Genomic DNA, 18,210 nt, shown 5'->3' on the forward strand with positions numbered 1-18,210 from the left:
TTATTTTTTAATAATAAATGAAGAATATTAGAAATTTAATGCTTACCAGCCTAAAACAATGATTTATCAGAAATTTTGTTATCAAAAAGTACTTTATCATGGTGTTTTTTAGATCCATCAATTTTTTTTTAACTAGAAAAATTCTATGGTGTGTGCACTTTCTATATTACCTAATAAATTATGGGATCGTGTATTCAAGAGCGTAATTATACTAATATTACTAACCATAATAAGAGGTTAAACTTAATGCTCATATATGTATTTTTTAATTATTAAGTAAATATACATGTAAACAAGATAACAATTTCAACTAACTTCCCTGGTGGTTATTTTTCTTAATTAAGCCAAATTCTTTAAATCAATGATTTTTAAAAAATATAAAAAGTCAACAACTTTTCTTTAAAGACAAAGTTGAAAGTTTAATAGTTAGTTTAGAAGTAAGTACTCTCCAAGTTGTAGCCTAAATTGCAACGACTGTTATCAAGTGACCATATAAACACGTACTATCTGACGTAAGAGGGATCAGCGTCAGCAGATTTTTCTCAGCTTGTGTGTGTGATAGTTGTGACTGGTTGGCAGGGTAAATGTGATCAGTACAACGTTATAGAGCCATGGACCTGCAACTGTCCGAATTAATCGGGGCCCAGTATGCTTTTCACGGCCTCGTCGTTGGAGGAGTCTTACTATTTGCCCTTCTGGTTTATGTATTCGGTTTTAAATCTGCAGTTGAACCACCTTTTGATAAATTGACAAATCCACACGAAGATAGAAAAGCAAATGGGAAAAAAAAGAAACCAAAAGAAAAGGTATTAAATTTCAATCAACTTAATCCCCTATTGTCAAATACTTACTTGTTTCATTTAATTATTTTGGAGTTTAACCAATTCCATATTCTAGAATAGGTTTGAGTGAACTGGCAACTTTTCAAATAATTTTAGCCCCTTGAAGTGGTGACACATATGTTATGTACTTTTCCCATTTACTTTTTGGATGTTACTATTATTCTATAATTTATTTAAGTAGTTCTAACTCTAGATTTATGTGATACTCTTTTACAATTAATTATAAAGTTAATTAATTAGAGTGCCACATCAGTCTAACATATGCCAATCAACACTAAATTCTATTAATGTTATTTCTTGTTATATTTAGTATAAATCTTATTAACAATACTTAAAAGAAAAACTAATATTTGTTGATTAAATTTTATATTCATTAATAAATTGAGTTATAGATGCTTTTATATACCTAACACACCCTTTACATTAGACCCTTTACTTTTATTATTTATGTTCTGGATGAATTATTTTGTAATTATAACCAATTTCAACCTAATTTATCTGGCTTTTTTTTTTTTTTATAGAAAACTCAATCAAATGGTCATATTGCTTCTCTCGGAGAAACTAAGAAAGATGTTAAAGCACCTCTGAAAAAAGATGTTGAAAAGTCACCTGTGAAAGAAAAGTCAAAACCTGAGAAGAAGGTAGCTTTGAAAGAAAATAGAGATACCAAACCTGCTCCACCCACACCATCTGATTCCAAAAAAAAGGGAAAAGGGAAAGAAAATGTTGAAGTAAAGAACAAAAAGAATAAACAAGCTGATGAAAAGCCTAAAGATTTTGATGATGGTAAGTAATTATTTGTTTAATGTTATAGCCCTTTTAGCAAATTCAGTATGGAGGTACCCACCGCATAGTGTGCTATCTTGTATGCAGCTGAACTTGGTTATAAATCATGTTGGATGAATCCAAATTATCTAATTAACATGAGATATACATCCTCTTTGATTATGTTACAGTTCAGAACATATAGATGATATCAAACATTTATTTACTTTATTTAACAATGAATCATGTAATGCATTCTTTTATTATTGTGAATACCCCTCACGAGGTGAGCACTTGTCTGTTACCAGTTCTAGACTCTTATGTTTTATAGTTCTGAAAATGGTTTATGGAGAAATGCTTTAATTATTCAAAGTAATCCGCGTTTGCTTCAAAGTAGTAGGTTTAAAGCCAAGATCGTCCTTGGTATTTCTTACAATAAGTCATTATTTAGTACTCATCTGGGTTTCGAGATATAAAATAGTACCCCCACTCTAAGATAGAGTTGCTTGTTTAATTTAGAAAAAAAAATCGAATGAATTTTCAATTCAATTTGTAATGTCTGATCAGGTTTGTGATCTTCATAATATGGTAGTGTTGATAGCTCCAGAATTTCATTACTAACATGCATTTAAAAAATGTGACAAATATATTTTTATTTTTTTTATCACACCATTATTTTAATTATTAAAAGTTGGGATGTAGTAAATTAAATATATAAATGAAAAGTATTTTTATAATAATTAATTTCCTGATCTCATTCCTCTAGCTCCTCTGATCTCCAATTTATTGACTTTTCATTGTTATAACACTTCAGAAACAAACCAGTTTCTTAAATTCATAACTCTCTGCATGTAGTGTCTGAGAATACAGATTAGATCTGTTTAAAACTTATGTAATTGAAGTACATATCTCTTGTGGTTTGGGAATCATGTAAAATGTTGACTTATAGATATCGAGCTAGTTAAACCTTTTTGGAAAGTTTCATAATGCCAATTATAGGGCCTGTAGCAATAAGGAAGCAGCTCTGTACTTCTAAATTGTGACAAATTAAAAGAAAAGTTTTCATATTCTGTTTTTCTAGACCTCTTTTTTTAATTTAAAAAAATTAATATTAGCATTAAAGTTAGTCGGAGAGACAGTTTAAAATGTTAGTGGTACCTTCATATTACACTTATGCTCAAAATAACACTAAATTTTAGGAACCAACTAATATATCGAAATGCTGAAAACTCTTTAATTATTAATTCAAAACATATTGGTACAATAAAATAGAATATTGTAATAGAAAAAATTTACTCATCTTGCAGCCCGGTATCCGTCATATTGATGTACTCAGTTTCTCTTTATGATAAAGTTTCAGATTTAAGATTGTTATTGTAAGACATTTCTTCTACATCAACGTATTTCTTGCCAAGGGCCTCTCACCTTTATATTCTGCGGACTCTGGGAATGTTGTGCATAGGTTGCATAGTAAGATTTGGTTTGATGTAGTCACAAGAACCCAGATGAAGACATATATTGGGTCGAAATGATGTCAATCAAGGGATAGTTATAAACTATTTTTGTTCTTCTTGACAGCAGCCCTAACCATCTCATTTAAAGTCTGACAAAAATAATTTGGGAATGAGCATGTTTAAACAATCAATTTTGTAAAATTTAATTTTTTAATATTGATAATTAATAACTGTCTAATGTTTTATGTTCTCAATGGAAATTGAAGCTCTTATAAGGTAAATTATTTATCTGAGAAAATAAATGTAGCTGAGCAATAGTTTTGCGCTATGAAGATGATGTCATAATGGATTATTCCTAAATATCAGACTATATATTTCAGCTATAATCTTGCTTGTGGGAACAGATATTATAAAGAGCTCCAAGAAGTTTTAACATGATTATAAGAAAGAAATAAACTCCTCCTGGGTTCCTATGGAAATTTTCAAAAAAATTTAATTTAGTTTAAAAATCAAATGAAAACTAAAGATTGTATTGATATATTTTAAGATATTCTGCGAGGAATTATATAAAAGGCCTGATTGCAAAATTAATACTCCCTACTTCATTAATTTTATAGTAAACATGAAAAACCTCTAATGTCGATAAAACAATTATTTAAGTTTTGTAATTTTTTTTTTTGAGAATGTAATGTCTGACTGACTATATTATGTTTTCGGGGCGGTGGGGGAAATACAATTTTCAAAACCTTGTTTTATTGAAATTAGAAATTTTTCTTGTTTATTATAAAATTAGCCCGAAGTGGAGAATATGAGTTTTGCAGTGAGATCCTTCATATCTTTTTATATTCCGTAGTTTTTTTCTTAAGCTAGTATGATTGTATCTTTCAAAACACATCAATTTGTATGCCTTTTAATCATTACCAGTTGAAAATATTTCAAAATTGGCATTTAATTCCATAAACTTTAAATCAAATCTCTTTATGGTTTTGTAAGAAAGTTCGCTTATATGTCTTTACTAGTTACTCTTGTCAAACATCTGAGACAGTCTCAACATTTTAGATATAGTATTCTGTATTACAAGTTATTTCTGCAATTGATTGAGATCATTGTCAATTGATTGAGTCATTGTTTCATCGCAATACACTTTTTATATTGATTAGTTATTGTTAATAATTTTAATCAATTAATTAATTTAATATCCAAAATAGTCTCAACACTATATATTTATTTATTATATATAAATAAATATATAGTGTTGAGACTATTTTGGATATTAAATTAATTAATTGATAAATATTACCTGGTCTCGAAAAATTTTGAAATAATATAATAATTTTAATGTTTATTCATATCAGGTGTTTTTGTTTTTTTTAATTTGTACTTTTATATTTTCTCTAGGGGAATGGGAACAAGCACCATCCAGGAAGGATAAAAAGAAAAAGACCACAGCTGATGAAACTTCTCCTTCAAAATCAGGTTGGTGTTATTTTTTTTTTTTTTTTATTATTATTAATTTTTACCTAAGTCTTGAAAAATTGTTGGCTTATTTCATTTTATAGCCTTGGCCAAAAGTATTACTCTCCATGAAAACTTGTCTATTTCAATTAATAAATTAATTTTATATTTACTGCTGCTTCTAAAACTTGACGTTACATTGACGAAAATTAATTGTTTTACTTTTCAATTCTTACTTAGTAATCAGGACTATATCAGAAACATAATGTAATTTAAGCTAAAATGTTCAGTACAGTTTTATCTATCTTCATAATATTAATAAGTGTTATACATCAACATTTGTTTTGAATAATAGTTTTATTACCAAAAATTTATTAACAGTTTTAATTAAAAATGGCTTTGAAGCCAACATTTAAAGAAATATTTGCACATGATGACCAAAAAAAATATTTCTCCATATAATGATAATGTATTGCTCATGAAGGTTAGGTCTGGAAGGCATTGGGCCATTACAAAGTGTTATATCTATCTCAGCTAAGTTCTGGTAACCATTCTTTTGTCCACGGTTTTGTTTGTATGTCAGTCATTAAGAAACTACAATTTTTTTATAATAGGTATTAGATATATATTTCTCCATTCCCCCATTTTCGTCTTATCTAGATCCTCTTGATATTATACAGAAGAAGAGCTTGAAATCAATGGCACTTATTTCTTTCAGAAAACCAAGTTGTCTTTCTAGAATCTAGACAGAAAAAATGTTATTTAACATTGTATGCAATAATCATTCATGATACAGTTTAAAATGTATGCTCTTAAATGAATATGTGCAATGTTGATTTTAGTTTTTACTTTTCTAATATTGGCCAAAAAAACTTTGAGTCTTAAAAATTTCCTGTGTGAGATCCATTTGGCTGTCACAGTACTATTTTAAATGATCATTATATAGGAAAGGAAACTATTTAGAGAAGTATATCTGTAGTTACATGTAGAAGAGAAAGGCATTTTGTTTTTTTTTTATATTTTTTTAAAACTTGTCTGAGAACTTCAACATGAATCAGGTTGTCTGAAAATGATTGTCTATCAAGAATGAAAATTTGAGAAAGTAGTTGAAGTATAAGTGCGTGTGTGTTCTGCCTAACTTATAACGAAAAGTTTTAGGAAACTGAAATTACATGTTAAAGGTGGCTTATGCCTGGAGCAGGACTCTAACTTTTTCGCTTAAACAGAGTGACTGGAACAAAGTGTAGAATCGATTTTTTCCTAAAAAATCTCTAAATATTTTGATTAAAATCAGTGAATTTATGAAAAGTTAAATGATATTTTATACTAGATAGGTTTTATCTTCTTGAATAGTTTGACAGGCCTTAAATACAAAATTTTCAAGACTTCTTCCTGTAAAGTACATTTAATTTTGTTTATTTGAAAAAATAATCTGTTTTTATTGTTGGCAATAATAAACAAGGGATCAATAGCAAAGTATTAGGGAATTTTATGAATAATTAAGGTGAAAAAAGTTAAAATCACGAACTTTGATTCGAACAGAAAAAGTCAAGGCGCTCCAATCTTTCCTTCTTGCATTACTCCTTCATTATCTTCTATATTCTTGGGCAGAACAAAATTTGGATTCGTTGTTCCCACCTTGAAAAATCCTAAAATATGAATTTTTATAAGAACATAAAACTATTTATGAACATTAGAGTTCCTATAGATTTAATTAATATTCCTTTGGTTCTTTTTTTTTTTTTAGATAAAAAAAAAGAAATAAAGAAAAAGAAGGAAGAGATTAAAGAGGTAGATGATGAGATTGTCACACCAACGATTGAAGAACCTATAAAAGTAATCGCAGAAACTGTTGAAGATATTGTTACTCCAAAACCTGAGTAAGTTCACTAGTTCTTACTGATTTTAATTTCCTCTTGATATTAGTACTTGAGATTCTCTTAAATCATTGAAGTTTTTTTAACTGTGATACTTCCCTTTATTTCTATCATTGCTGTGGTGTACAAAAGTTTTTATGACTTACCTTTAAACAAATTATTTTGAACATTCATAGTTAATGGTAATTCAAACAGTTGAATTGATATTTTCTCTAAAAATAATTAAAAAACCTTTATATCGTATTTATCCTGAGGTTTTCTTTAGTAAAATATTTTGTGCTGTTGTAGTTTATTATTACTTTTTGTTAACTCAATAAATGAATTAAAAGGAACACATTTTCTAACCATCTATAAAACTTTAGCATTAGGATTTCGCTTAATTTGGTTTTACTTTGTTTTGTAGGCCTACAGTTGATTCTGATACAGAGCCAACAGAACCAAAGGAACAAAGAAAGAAGAATCGAAAGAAAAAATCAGGATCCTCAGGTAACGATATTTCTGATCCTGTAGTTGAGGAAGCTCCAAAACCAGTTCTTCCTCCAGCGCCACAGAGTAAGCCGAAAAAAGAAACTGTCATTGAGCCAATTGCTGGTAAGGGTTTCACTAATTATATGGAATCGAGATATTTCTCTTAATATACTCCTCAAGTTGTATGATATAACTGAAATTGTGATATTCTATTAGTCTGAAAATGTAAAGTATTATTTATTTATTTTTTTATAACCCATTTACAGGTTTATTCCAAAAGCCTCCTCCAATTGTCACAGTTTTGTGCCGATGCCTTCCAGTTCCTGACTCCTAGAATATTGTTAACCTGTCCCATTACACTATCCCACCACCTCAGCTTTGTTCTCCCCTCCTCTCCTTGTTCCATGAATTGGTTGTGTTTGCAGCATTTTTGGTATTTCTCCAAATGATATCAGCCTCTCCTGGATAGTCCATTTTTTTTTTCCAACTTTTTCCTCAGAGAAATTCAGAGCAAAATTTTCTTTCCAAGAATAAGAGCTCTTTTTAAATAACCTTAGAAGTTGATAGATTAGTAGTAAGTTCAATGAAAAGGAAGCTAGCTTACACAAAATGTTTAATAAGCATAATGTATTAAAAATATATAGTAGCATAATTTTTTTTATAAAACTTGAGAAAAAACCAAAGCCATTTATTATTTTTACAATTTGTGTTCAGTTGTTTATCATACTTTCAATTTTAGCATTGGCAGTCAAGGATTATTCTGCCCCTGCCATCAAATATAGGTCATGATGAGGCGGTTTGTAGTTGAGACTTCACCTTAACCACGAGTCTGCTGTGGTGTTGGTCTGGGGGATTTACTTGTATTTTGTGACGGCCTCACAGAATGAAATGTTGATCCTCCTACTCTGCTTAGAACAGATTGTTACCTGTTGAACCTATCCATTATAAAATACTCTTTGTAATAAATAGATCATTTTTCAATATACAGATGTACTCTAACTTAACGCTAGGAACACTATTTTTGCGTAGGAAATACCTTCTACAAAATCTAGAAGCTGGATGATTGTACTTGGACAGGACAGAGTCATGAAATATTGGCAGATTTAACTAATTCTCTTTACAAAAGAAATATTTGAACCACCAAAAGAAAAATTTTCCCAGTTCTAAAATCATTAATGGGATTCCCTAAATGGCCTGGACATCAGTTCTACCCCTTTCTGCGAGAATGACCCATAAGTACCAATTGAAACCAAAAGACTTATTTTAAAATTGTACTTTTTTAGTGCAATTAAGATTTTAAAACATTTAACCGGTCTAAAAATGTGGATTTTTTTTTTTTTTTTTTTCAGGAACACTAGCAAAACAAAAAATCATATTTAAAAACATATATATATTTTTAATACACTTTGTTCTTTTAATTTCAGCACCAGAACCTGAAAAAACTGAAACACCGGTCATTGAATCTACTGTTGTCTTTGATGAACTTGGAGGTAAATTTGTTTATTTTTTTAGCTCTAGTAGTAATTTTGATATAACCATTAGTTAATTAATTCATATTAAATTCTGATCCGATGTAGACTTAGTTTAGCTGGTTTGGGAAATAATGGTATCGCAGAATCTAGTGTTGAGGTTTTGTGTTAAATTCCAACTTAGATTGTGAAATTTGCTTATATTTGTCAGCTATATTAAGTATCGGTTGAAAGAAGTAGTTCATAATAGGGACAGCAGTATGTAGTGTGATGTTGGTCCCAGAGCGCCCAGTTCAGATGTATAGAATTTGATTACCACCATGGGCGGTTAACATTTCTTTATTGGCAGTCCTGAGAAATGAATCTTTACATTCTCACCTTGGTTAATATGCGGTGGCAACTTGAAGATAGCCCGCGGGCTTACTTACCAGACTAGTTCTCTCCATCATGTCAGTGCCAGTGTATATACAAATTTTAGAAGAGTGGCTATAATGTGGTGCTTGTAATAATGTGTACCTTAGTTAGTTTTACTGATGTCATTTAGGTTTTGTCTCATTTCGAATATGATTGTAATTTGTTAAGTCTTATTGAAAAGTTTGTTATTTTGCCTCATTACTCATCCATTTTAAAAATGGTTATTATATAGTTATTAATTCAGTATGTTTAATAAATAAACATATGGATTTGTTGATGAATGGTTTCAGAACTTAACACAAATGAGCAGTAAAAATGAAAATATTTTTTTTAATAGAATCAAAATTAAATAGCTGCTTATGTCTGCTTATTGGTTCTGTTTTCTAAAATTTTTTTGGAAAATATTTTATGAAGTATTATTTTTATTTCCTTTCAGATACTTGGAAAGAAGCTCGTGCTCCAAAGAAGGGTGGTAAAAAGAAATCAAGAAAAGAATAAGGGAATCCAAACTATAATGGAAAATGTACATTAGAGCTAGTAAACACTAGTTGATAAGATTTGGGGCGTGAGTTGATAAGGTTGCGTGATATCTTTATACTAATTCTTCATGGTTATGGAGAAATATTGTGTGAAAAAGGCAATGCTTTACAGACATATAAGCTGTAAATGAAATAATATTTATCATTTTACTTACCGAGCTGGCCCTTTTTAGTCATCTGCATCAACAAAATGTGCCAAAAATTATTTTTAAAATAAAACAAAATGTTGAAGATTAATGCAATAATTTGAAGGTTAAAAAAAAAAAATAATATAAACATATATATTAACAAGATGTTTGCGCTCTAATTGATTTTGACTATTATAGAAAAGACAGAGGATGATATGGGGAAAGGAAGCTTCCCTAGTGTGTGTTGTTAGTTTTAATATATCAGACATTGTGATAATATTTTTTTAATTCTTATAAACCTGGGTAAGATTTGATTTTGTTCTCTTGTTTTCTTATATTTATTCATTTTTTTTTTTTTTCAATTTTTAGTATAAATATATTAATTAAATCTTACTCAGGTTTTTGAACTTATAAATATATAATTAAATAAATATGTATTTGTATTATTTATGCTAATATATTTATGTGAATGATTATCTTCAAATTCATCATATGTGAAACATTTGTTATTGCGTTTTTCTTTTTTTGAAATGGTTTCTAAGGTAATAAGCATTTCTGGGATATATCTATGTAGGCCACATATTAGAAATTCTCTTTCTTTTACTTATTTTATTTTTTTAATCATATATTATTTTGATATTCATGTGTTTGTTATTTTTCATAATGTTTATATTGTTGTTGATTTAGATAATGTTTTTTGAAAAACAATGTTTATTTAAAGAAGTCTTCCTTTATTTGATATGTATATAGACTGCATTTTATAAAAGATGATATCTATAATACTTGAAAGAAAGGATAGTATCTTAGTGATATGCATCAGACTATTTAATTCCTGAAATCAACGTTTTGTTAAGAATTAATTAACACGATTATGCTTCAATTTCCATTGTTAAGTTTTAATTGCAACCTCTTCTATTGTAATTATACTTTTTTATGTTTTCATTTAAGATAAAAATATAATTTTTTTTTTGGAGAGAGGGGGGAATCAATGCATTTTCTGTCCAATTGACAAAAATCTTTTTGAATTATTAAATTATTATTGTTTCCATAATTTATATCTTGATTTTTTAAAATCATTTCATCAAATTTTTTAAGAGCCTATTTTTATCTTTTATAACATGTTACTGTTATAATAATGGAAATGATTCTACCTTCTTTATAATAATATTTATTTAAAAACTCATTTTGCTTTTTCTAACTAATAATTTTTTGGGTAATTATAATTCCATTCCATCTTAAGTATCTTCTGTTTTTACCACACTAATAAACCCTTAAATGTCGGTACCTATTAATATTCCCCACTGAAAAAAATAATAGTTTTTCATACTGAAATCGGATTAAAATCAGGGTTGAAATTTCATAAAATATTGTTGCAGGTTAAATATTTTTTAAAACTAACAATGATTATACCAATTTATGTATTTACCATTACAATTTAATTTTTTTTACATCACTAGCTATTATGTAATTGAAATTTATTATGAGAGTTTTATTTTTCTCTTGTGAAATATATCAACTGTGATCTTGAAAATCTGGTTATTTATTTTATCCTAGTTATAAATGATTAAAATTTTAGTTGTATATGATATATTTTTTCGTTAATCTCCGAAATATTCATTTTCTGCTAAATCTTGGAAATTTTTAATAAATTTTATTTTTATATCAATCATCATGTGACCATATAGGATCTTAACTGATAGACATATTTCTAATCGGTAATCATTTTTAAGAATAGATTGATTTTTTATTTTTGTCTATTGATGTGACAAAAGATACGAGAAAGCCATTTTGTTTCAATTTATGATGCATTGGCACTTTTATGTTCTTCTATTTAAGCTTGCAATCATGATTTGATACATCTTCATGAGAAGTTTGCTCTTTCCATTTCTCATAAACTTTAATATCATTTAACTTGATTTTTTTTTTCAGTTTTATGTAATAATGATTTGACATCCTCTCGCTTTAACATGCTAAAGACTTTTTTATTGATGATTGGTTGACATTAAGTTTCAACATTCATTTTCGCTAATCATTACATTAAAAGAAAAAATATGCTTACATAATATTTGAATGGAAGTAAAGGAGACTAATTTGTATTACATTGTTTAATTATTTTACTTTTTATTTCTTCTGTTGTTATCCACATCAGCTGTTGTTATTTAATCAGCTGTTCATAGATCATTAAATCAATTTGAAATGATAGGTTACATATATGAAGTAATCAAAGTTATAAGTCATAAATTATGATTCGTATTAGGGGTTTTATTTCCCCTTGAAAAATATAAATAAAATAAAATAATTTCTCTGTTTATTTGTATATTAATTAATAATCCCACTACTATCATTTCAGTAATGGAAGTTGGTGTTCATATTATAATCATAGGATTACTCTAAAACATATATTGCTAATATTCTGGAACTACTTTGTAATAAAATATCATTTTCAACCCCAATCTATTGCTTAGTAATATCCCTGATCATATAAATTACATCACTGATGTATATATGTTGTTTCCTGTATACAATTTTGTACTTGGGTTGTATTGTAAATAAATCAGAGATCTTGCCAAAAAAACCATTTGTTGGTATGAAGTCGCTTATGCTTTAAAATATGCCTCATGAAGCTGTTGTATATCACATTGCATCACATATTCGAATGTTATCTCCTTGTTTCAGATCGTAATTTCTGATTAGATGATTAAAATGTAATGTACATAAATTACACGGTTTTAATGGGGCTGGATTCTAGTGAATGCTTACTATTCTGAGGGGAGGTAATATCATGTTTATTCCCCAAGACACTGTCCTTCTAATCGATGTTAATATTGTAAATATATAAATATTTAAATTTACATTATAAAATTAATCGGACCAGATAGCTTTGTGTATGGCTAATTACTTTCATGAAGTGCCACATTTATGACTGCTGTATAGAAAAAACTACAAATTGTCTCCTCATATTTTTAAAACTCTTACAGTTGCCTTATGATTATGTAATTTATCCTTTGTTTGTCATTTATAAAAATGCTTATTTATACTTCATTTTATGTTAAGGTATTAGTATATTATTTCGATAGCCATTTTCTTGAGCAGTATGTTTCTGTATGTGTTGTAGCATTGTTATTTGGAATGAATATTTAGGTTGTGTTTTCATTACATTGCTGAGAGAATTGAAAATTAAAGTTCCTGGGACCAACTAATCCATTTTTATATGATTGTATTTTCTTTTTCATAATTTATTCATTCTAAGGTATATTTTTAACTTAAACACATTTTCTGGTGGTAAATTATTCAATTTTTTAGTGTTATCATTGTTAAAACTGTAACAATCTATGTTAATTTATTAATCAAAATGAAACTTTTGTATTAAATATTATTTGGAAAAATATGAGTAATTTAATTAATCGTAAATAAACAATTATCATTTAACATTTGTTCTAAAAGTTCTGTTGTCCCATTGTCTATTTTTTCCCCTATGTTAGTGTGAACCTGTTGCCTATTAATAATTATTGAATCAATGGTTTAGTCCAAATGTGCATTCTTAAAGAAATTCAGGAAAATCTTGTTTAATATTCAGAGTTGTATACATAGTGGTGGTTTATTATCCCGAACGAACCTCATCTGAATTTTTACTCGGCTCAGTAAATTTTATTTTGACAAAAAATTAGTGGATTTTGGTTGTGTAATATTAGTTTGACAGAAACTCCTCTCAATCCATTAAAAATGAATATCTAAAATGAATCAAATAGCTAGAGAGTAATCTTTTTTTTCTTTTTTTTTTAGTTTCTTAAGCACAGGTTCCATGGTGACAGCGATAATGACAACTGTCACAGCCACTAACATTGTGCATACTATGACATTTGCTGTTGTGCTATCAGGATTTTCTTGATACAATAATGATTGATTGTATTACTATCAACTATCTGCGTATTTAGGACAACTAACTTAGTAGATATCTTAACTGTAAACCATTGCACCCTATAACCTCAACACCAACCTTGTTTATAATTTGTAGACTTGTATATTTCCTATTTGTTATTTTTCTTTGTTGAGAGTTGTTTGTTGTATTAAATCATCAGTTGTTAGCATTTATTTACCAATTTGAACTGTTAGTAAGGTCAAGTTTACTCTCAGCTTGTTATCTAGTAATCTCATACTTTCTTACCATTGTGATGTTATTTTTAGGACTGATATCTACCTGTTGTGTGGAAATGGGTCTTTAAATATATTTTAGGTTCAAAAATGAGAAATTTTCCAATACCTCTTTATGGGATCTTGTTGAACTGATTTTTTTTTCTATAAGCCCTCAGTTTCCATTTTGAGTATATTAATCAATCCGTTCTTTATAATAAGAAAATATCTTCGAGTTTTATGGAATTTTATTTGAGCAATTGAAAAAAGTTTTAAACTTAAATATGTACCTAATGTGTCTTTTATTTTTCACAAGAGACCCTTCTGAATCGAGGTGAAGAAGAGTTTCCCTCCTATATAATTACCATGTATTATAATAATAATACATATGTGATCTAAGGCATGAATGTATTTAGGAACCCATACAATTAGAATTTAATTAAGACGCTAGGTGCATTCTCGGTTTTATTTTTAAAAAATGTATTGGCCCAGGGTTTTTCATCTTAATCAGTGATGTTATGTTTTGAATTTCATATCCAAACCAAAACCTCAAAGAATGACAAAAACAATTGAATAATCATTAGGTTTTTTTTTTTTTACTTAACTATAGCACTGTTGTTAATATTACCGGTGTTAAATTTAAATATAATATAGTTAATAAGGACTAAGAGGAAAGTTTTAAACTAGTAGTTGTGATGTATATGACACTAAAGGGATTTTGTATATACTAATTAGATTAAAATTTTTCTCTTTCAAAAATACAAATATATGTCCTATTTTTCTGTTCTGTTTTGTTTTGTTAATTATAAGGGATTGTTGATTAAGGGAATGTTTGTGAAAAACAAGGTTGTATTTTGTATTTTAATAGATATTATATAAAGACTAAGTACAATTGAAATTATATATATTTAGCTAAATCTATATTTAAATTCCATGTTAGCGTATATTTCATGGGTTTAAAAATTTACTAAAGTTATTTATTTTTTATGTTTTATTTACTTTCACCTAGGAAATGATTTCCTTAAACCCGTTAATATTACAATTTTATTTGTGTATGATTATCAATTGTTGCCCTTCATTTTTTTAGTGTTATTTATTTTAGTAATCAAATTTGGGTCTTGTTAGAAGTACAAACAAGATTTATATATATTTTTTAAGTTTTTGTTTGCCAGTTACACCCTTTTTTATGTATTAGAAAGCTGAAGAATTCTGGCATATCAACAGTTTAGTTTTGATGTTTTCTGTTTGAAGAAAAGAATAATTTATTGTTTTTATTCATATATGTTTGTGTTTTCATTGTATACCATCCTTTTGTGTGTCTAAACCTAAACATAATTGTATCCACATTTTTTTGTTTTGGTTAATGGGTATATTTTTAATAAATAAATACGATATGAAATAAATCCCAATTGTTTACTTCCAAATTACCTGAAAGTTTTATAAAATATTCATATATTTTTGTTTGTTCATGTCTGTTTTTAATGTTATTGAATTTAATTAAAAATTTAGATTAATTTTTGTTTTGAGAATTATTGAATGTTGGTTTATAGCTCATTAATTACAAAATTAAAAATATTTCTAGCATAACTAACTTATATTGCCAGTCAACTATCATGCACTATGCTAGTTTAGTTTTAATTTTAAGAAATTTGGAATGGACGTTTCTCAGAAACAGTTGTTCTGCCTCATTCCTCTTCAGTTCCTGTTTTACCAAATCTTGATTATACGTAAAGTGAGCTGAAATATCAGTAAACATTTAATCATTGATGGATTTTATTCTTCCTGATTTCCTTCTTCAAGAAAAAGTTCTATAAACTGTAGTTTAACATCTGTTTTCTCTCGGTAAATGATTTTGGCTATAATTTTGAAAACAGGGTGTGAGAAAAAATGGCTAATATAATTCTGTTCGAATGTAAACACAAGGAATGTTATTAAGGTAAGTAGGGAAAAGAGCATGATAGATTTTTTAAAAATAGCTATAGTGGATATTTTCGGAGATGGCAAGACAAAAACCAAATAGATGAAGTGATGATAAAAAGCAGGCAACAAAATAACAATGATGAGGTGAGAAGCTGCATATAGGCTTGTGTAGGTACTGATTATTTCTTGGTAAAGGTGTTGGAAGATATTGGCAAATTTGAAAAAAATGGAGATTAGCTTAGAATAATACAAATGCTTTAAAAAGAAAAGACACCCAAAAATGTGAAATAAAAGTGGAGGGGTATCTAGGTAGTCGACAACTAATAATATTTATTTTTAGTAACGGAAGGAGTTAAGGCATCTTGATAAACCAGCAACCGCTGCGCCAGCTCGGATCCGGCCTAGGGAGGGGTTGACTTTCATTTCTTGGTTAATTTACAAACTGGAAAGACAATAGTTTAAGAAAAAATGAGAAAGGTTAAATTGTAAAAAATTCATTTTTTTTTTTTTTTACAAAATTGAAGTTAATTAAATTTTCTACGATTTATGTTCTAAGACTTTTCTCTGCTACAAAAGAAATCGACGACTAAGTTACAAGAGCACTCTACGATAAGAGCTGAATCCCCAAAAAGGGGCATAAACCTAATTTAGATTTTTTACATTATAACTAGAATACTAATCATTTTCCGAAAATAAACATTCAGTATAAAAATAAAGCAGAACTTTCCTATGTAATACATAATGCGTATATTAGATTTCATTTAGCGATAATACTTCTCTGTCTGGTTTGATACCTGAAACTTGTAGACTGAGTTCTTTAAATATTCTATCTACGAAAAATGTTTAGTTTTCGAGTTTAAGTGAAATACTGAAAATGATTACATTTGTATTTTCTATTTTGTTGTTAAATAACCAACTCGGAAGATGGATAACCTGAAATTCGGATTTGAGTATCCCAAAAAACATGTAGAATCGTTGTGAAAAAAAAACTTTTTTCCTGAGTGAACGTGCCAATAAAACTAGGACAAAAATGGGCAATGAGAGGAAAGTTTTATATTAGTCATAATACCTTTTAACTGTCACCAGAGTTCACGACAATGTGCCGTTACAATTCTTTAAGAAGAAATGAGATTTTTGAAAACCTAAGAGTATCAGGTTGTCTCACTAAACATATTAGGCTAGCAAGGATGTCAAAAAACAAAACAATAGAGGTGTAGTACATGTGCAGGGAAACATATCCAAGACTTGGCTATTCAAAAAGAATTTAAACAGGGAGGGACCTTGTCCATAGTGCTATCTAGTAAGGTACTAAAGATGCAAGATGTGATGCAGTTATGAGTGGTGCTCCAATGAACGTTTCTTCTCGTACCAGGAGAATTATAAACATGGCATTAGCTGCTGATTCTGAAGAAGGATCGGATGTTGAAGTGGACTCTGAAGATTCCTATATTTCTAGTGAAGATGAAGAAGAAAGGTGAGAACATTCCTCTCACAGCTCTCGTGTGATGAGGAAAGGAACGAACCTACAATTTCACCAACAGGTAATCGTAAAACCAGAAGATGGCCACTGGCAATTATCTATTACTTGATTTCTTTGAGTTGGAGTGATGCTTACGTCTTATATAACAAATATTCTGCATCAAGAACCTGTACTGTACTGTCCATACCAAAAGGAGAGGAGAAGAAATTACAAATGTGTTCAGTGTAATACCCCTAATTGTCCAGAACGCTCCATGAAAATATGTAATGAATGTGTTTCCAAATTGTAATTAGTAAAGAGGTGTTAGATAATTGACCGTAGATTACTGATTGGAGAAGATGGTCAGGGGGGGGGCTGTGGTCAGCAAAAAACAACATAAATAAACAAAAAATATTTATTTATGCCGACGTTTCGACCTGATTTTCAGGTCTTCATCAGGGCGATAAGGTAGATGATGTAGAAGTCTGGACAGAAGAATCATTGATGGAAGAAGAAGTCGGATTTTGATGAGAAGTGACAGGTGGAGTTGAATAAGTCTGAAGAGAAGTGACTGGAGAGTTGTAGAATTGTGTTGCGAAGTGGTGAGTATGGTAGTTGTTGATGAGATCCAAATGTGTTGTATCTTCTGGTGTAGATACACCATATTACATGGTAATACCATACATCAGTAACACGGGGCCAACGACGTGGCAACAACCATCTACATACACGTCACTACACCTTATTCAACTCCACCTGTCACTTCTCATCAAACTCCGACTTCTTCCATCAATGATTCTTCTGTCCAGACTTCTACATCATCTACCTTATCGCCCTGATGAAGACCTGAAAATCAGGTCGAAACGTTGCCATAAATAAATATTTTTTGTTTATTTATGTTGTTTTTTGCTGACTGCACCCCCCGACCATCTTCTCCAATTGTAAGTAGTAAAATGTTTCGCATATCTATCGATTATAAAAATTGTCTATAATAATAGGTAATTGAATGGAATATGGTCCGAGTGCGGTAAAAAAAAACTCAAATAGTTGATAATTATACTATTTTATTGAGCCAACATTCTTTAATATTTCTTCTCTTATCTATCTGTTACTATTACCCTTTTCATTTACTATTTATAACCTTTAATTTTTCTGATAATATCTTACGTTTTTACATTTTATACCCCAGTTATTTTACACTTATGTTTTTCTTTTTTTCCTTTCTGTAACTATAGTGTCTGTATCTTTTTTAGCCCTGACGAAGCCCTGCAACGTGGGGCGAAACGTTG

The 18,210-nt window shown here is 28.9% G+C and overlaps 1 protein-coding gene across 1 annotated transcript; it reads left to right on the forward strand.

Annotated features, from left to right (window-relative positions):
• Window positions 1–523: 523 nt before the first annotated feature.
• On the forward strand, window positions 524–14,945 carry LOC106689447 (neurofilament heavy polypeptide). Its single transcript, XM_014434410.3, has 7 exons — window positions 524–806; window positions 1,364–1,628; window positions 4,460–4,537; window positions 6,264–6,396; window positions 6,797–6,984; window positions 8,286–8,351; window positions 9,181–14,945. Exons 1-7 carry the CDS (start codon window positions 612–614, stop codon window positions 9,240–9,242), a joined length of 987 nt encoding a protein of 328 aa, XP_014289896.1. The 5' UTR covers window positions 524–611; the 3' UTR covers window positions 9,243–14,945.
• Window positions 14,946–18,210: the final 3,265 nt, after the last annotated feature.

Source organism: Halyomorpha halys, unplaced genomic scaffold (genome assembly GCF_000696795.3).
Source record: "Halyomorpha halys isolate HHAL.00 unplaced genomic scaffold, Hhal_1.1 Scaffold1363.1, whole genome shotgun sequence".
In the NCBI taxonomy this organism is placed as follows: domain Eukaryota; kingdom Metazoa; phylum Arthropoda; class Insecta; order Hemiptera; family Pentatomidae; genus Halyomorpha; species Halyomorpha halys.

Coding starts and splice junctions, on each gene's coding strand:
- LOC106689447 (XM_014434410.3), top strand. CDS start 612: ATGGACCTGCAACTGTCCGAATTAATCGGGGCCCAGTATGCTTTTCAC. Junction 807..1,363: donor AAAAGAAACCAAAAGAAAAG/GTATTAAATTTC, acceptor TTTTTTTTATAG/AAAACTCAATCAAATGGTCA. Junction 6,985..8,285: donor TGTCATTGAGCCAATTGCTG/GTAAGGGTTTCA, acceptor TTTTAATTTCAG/CACCAGAACCTGAAAAAACT.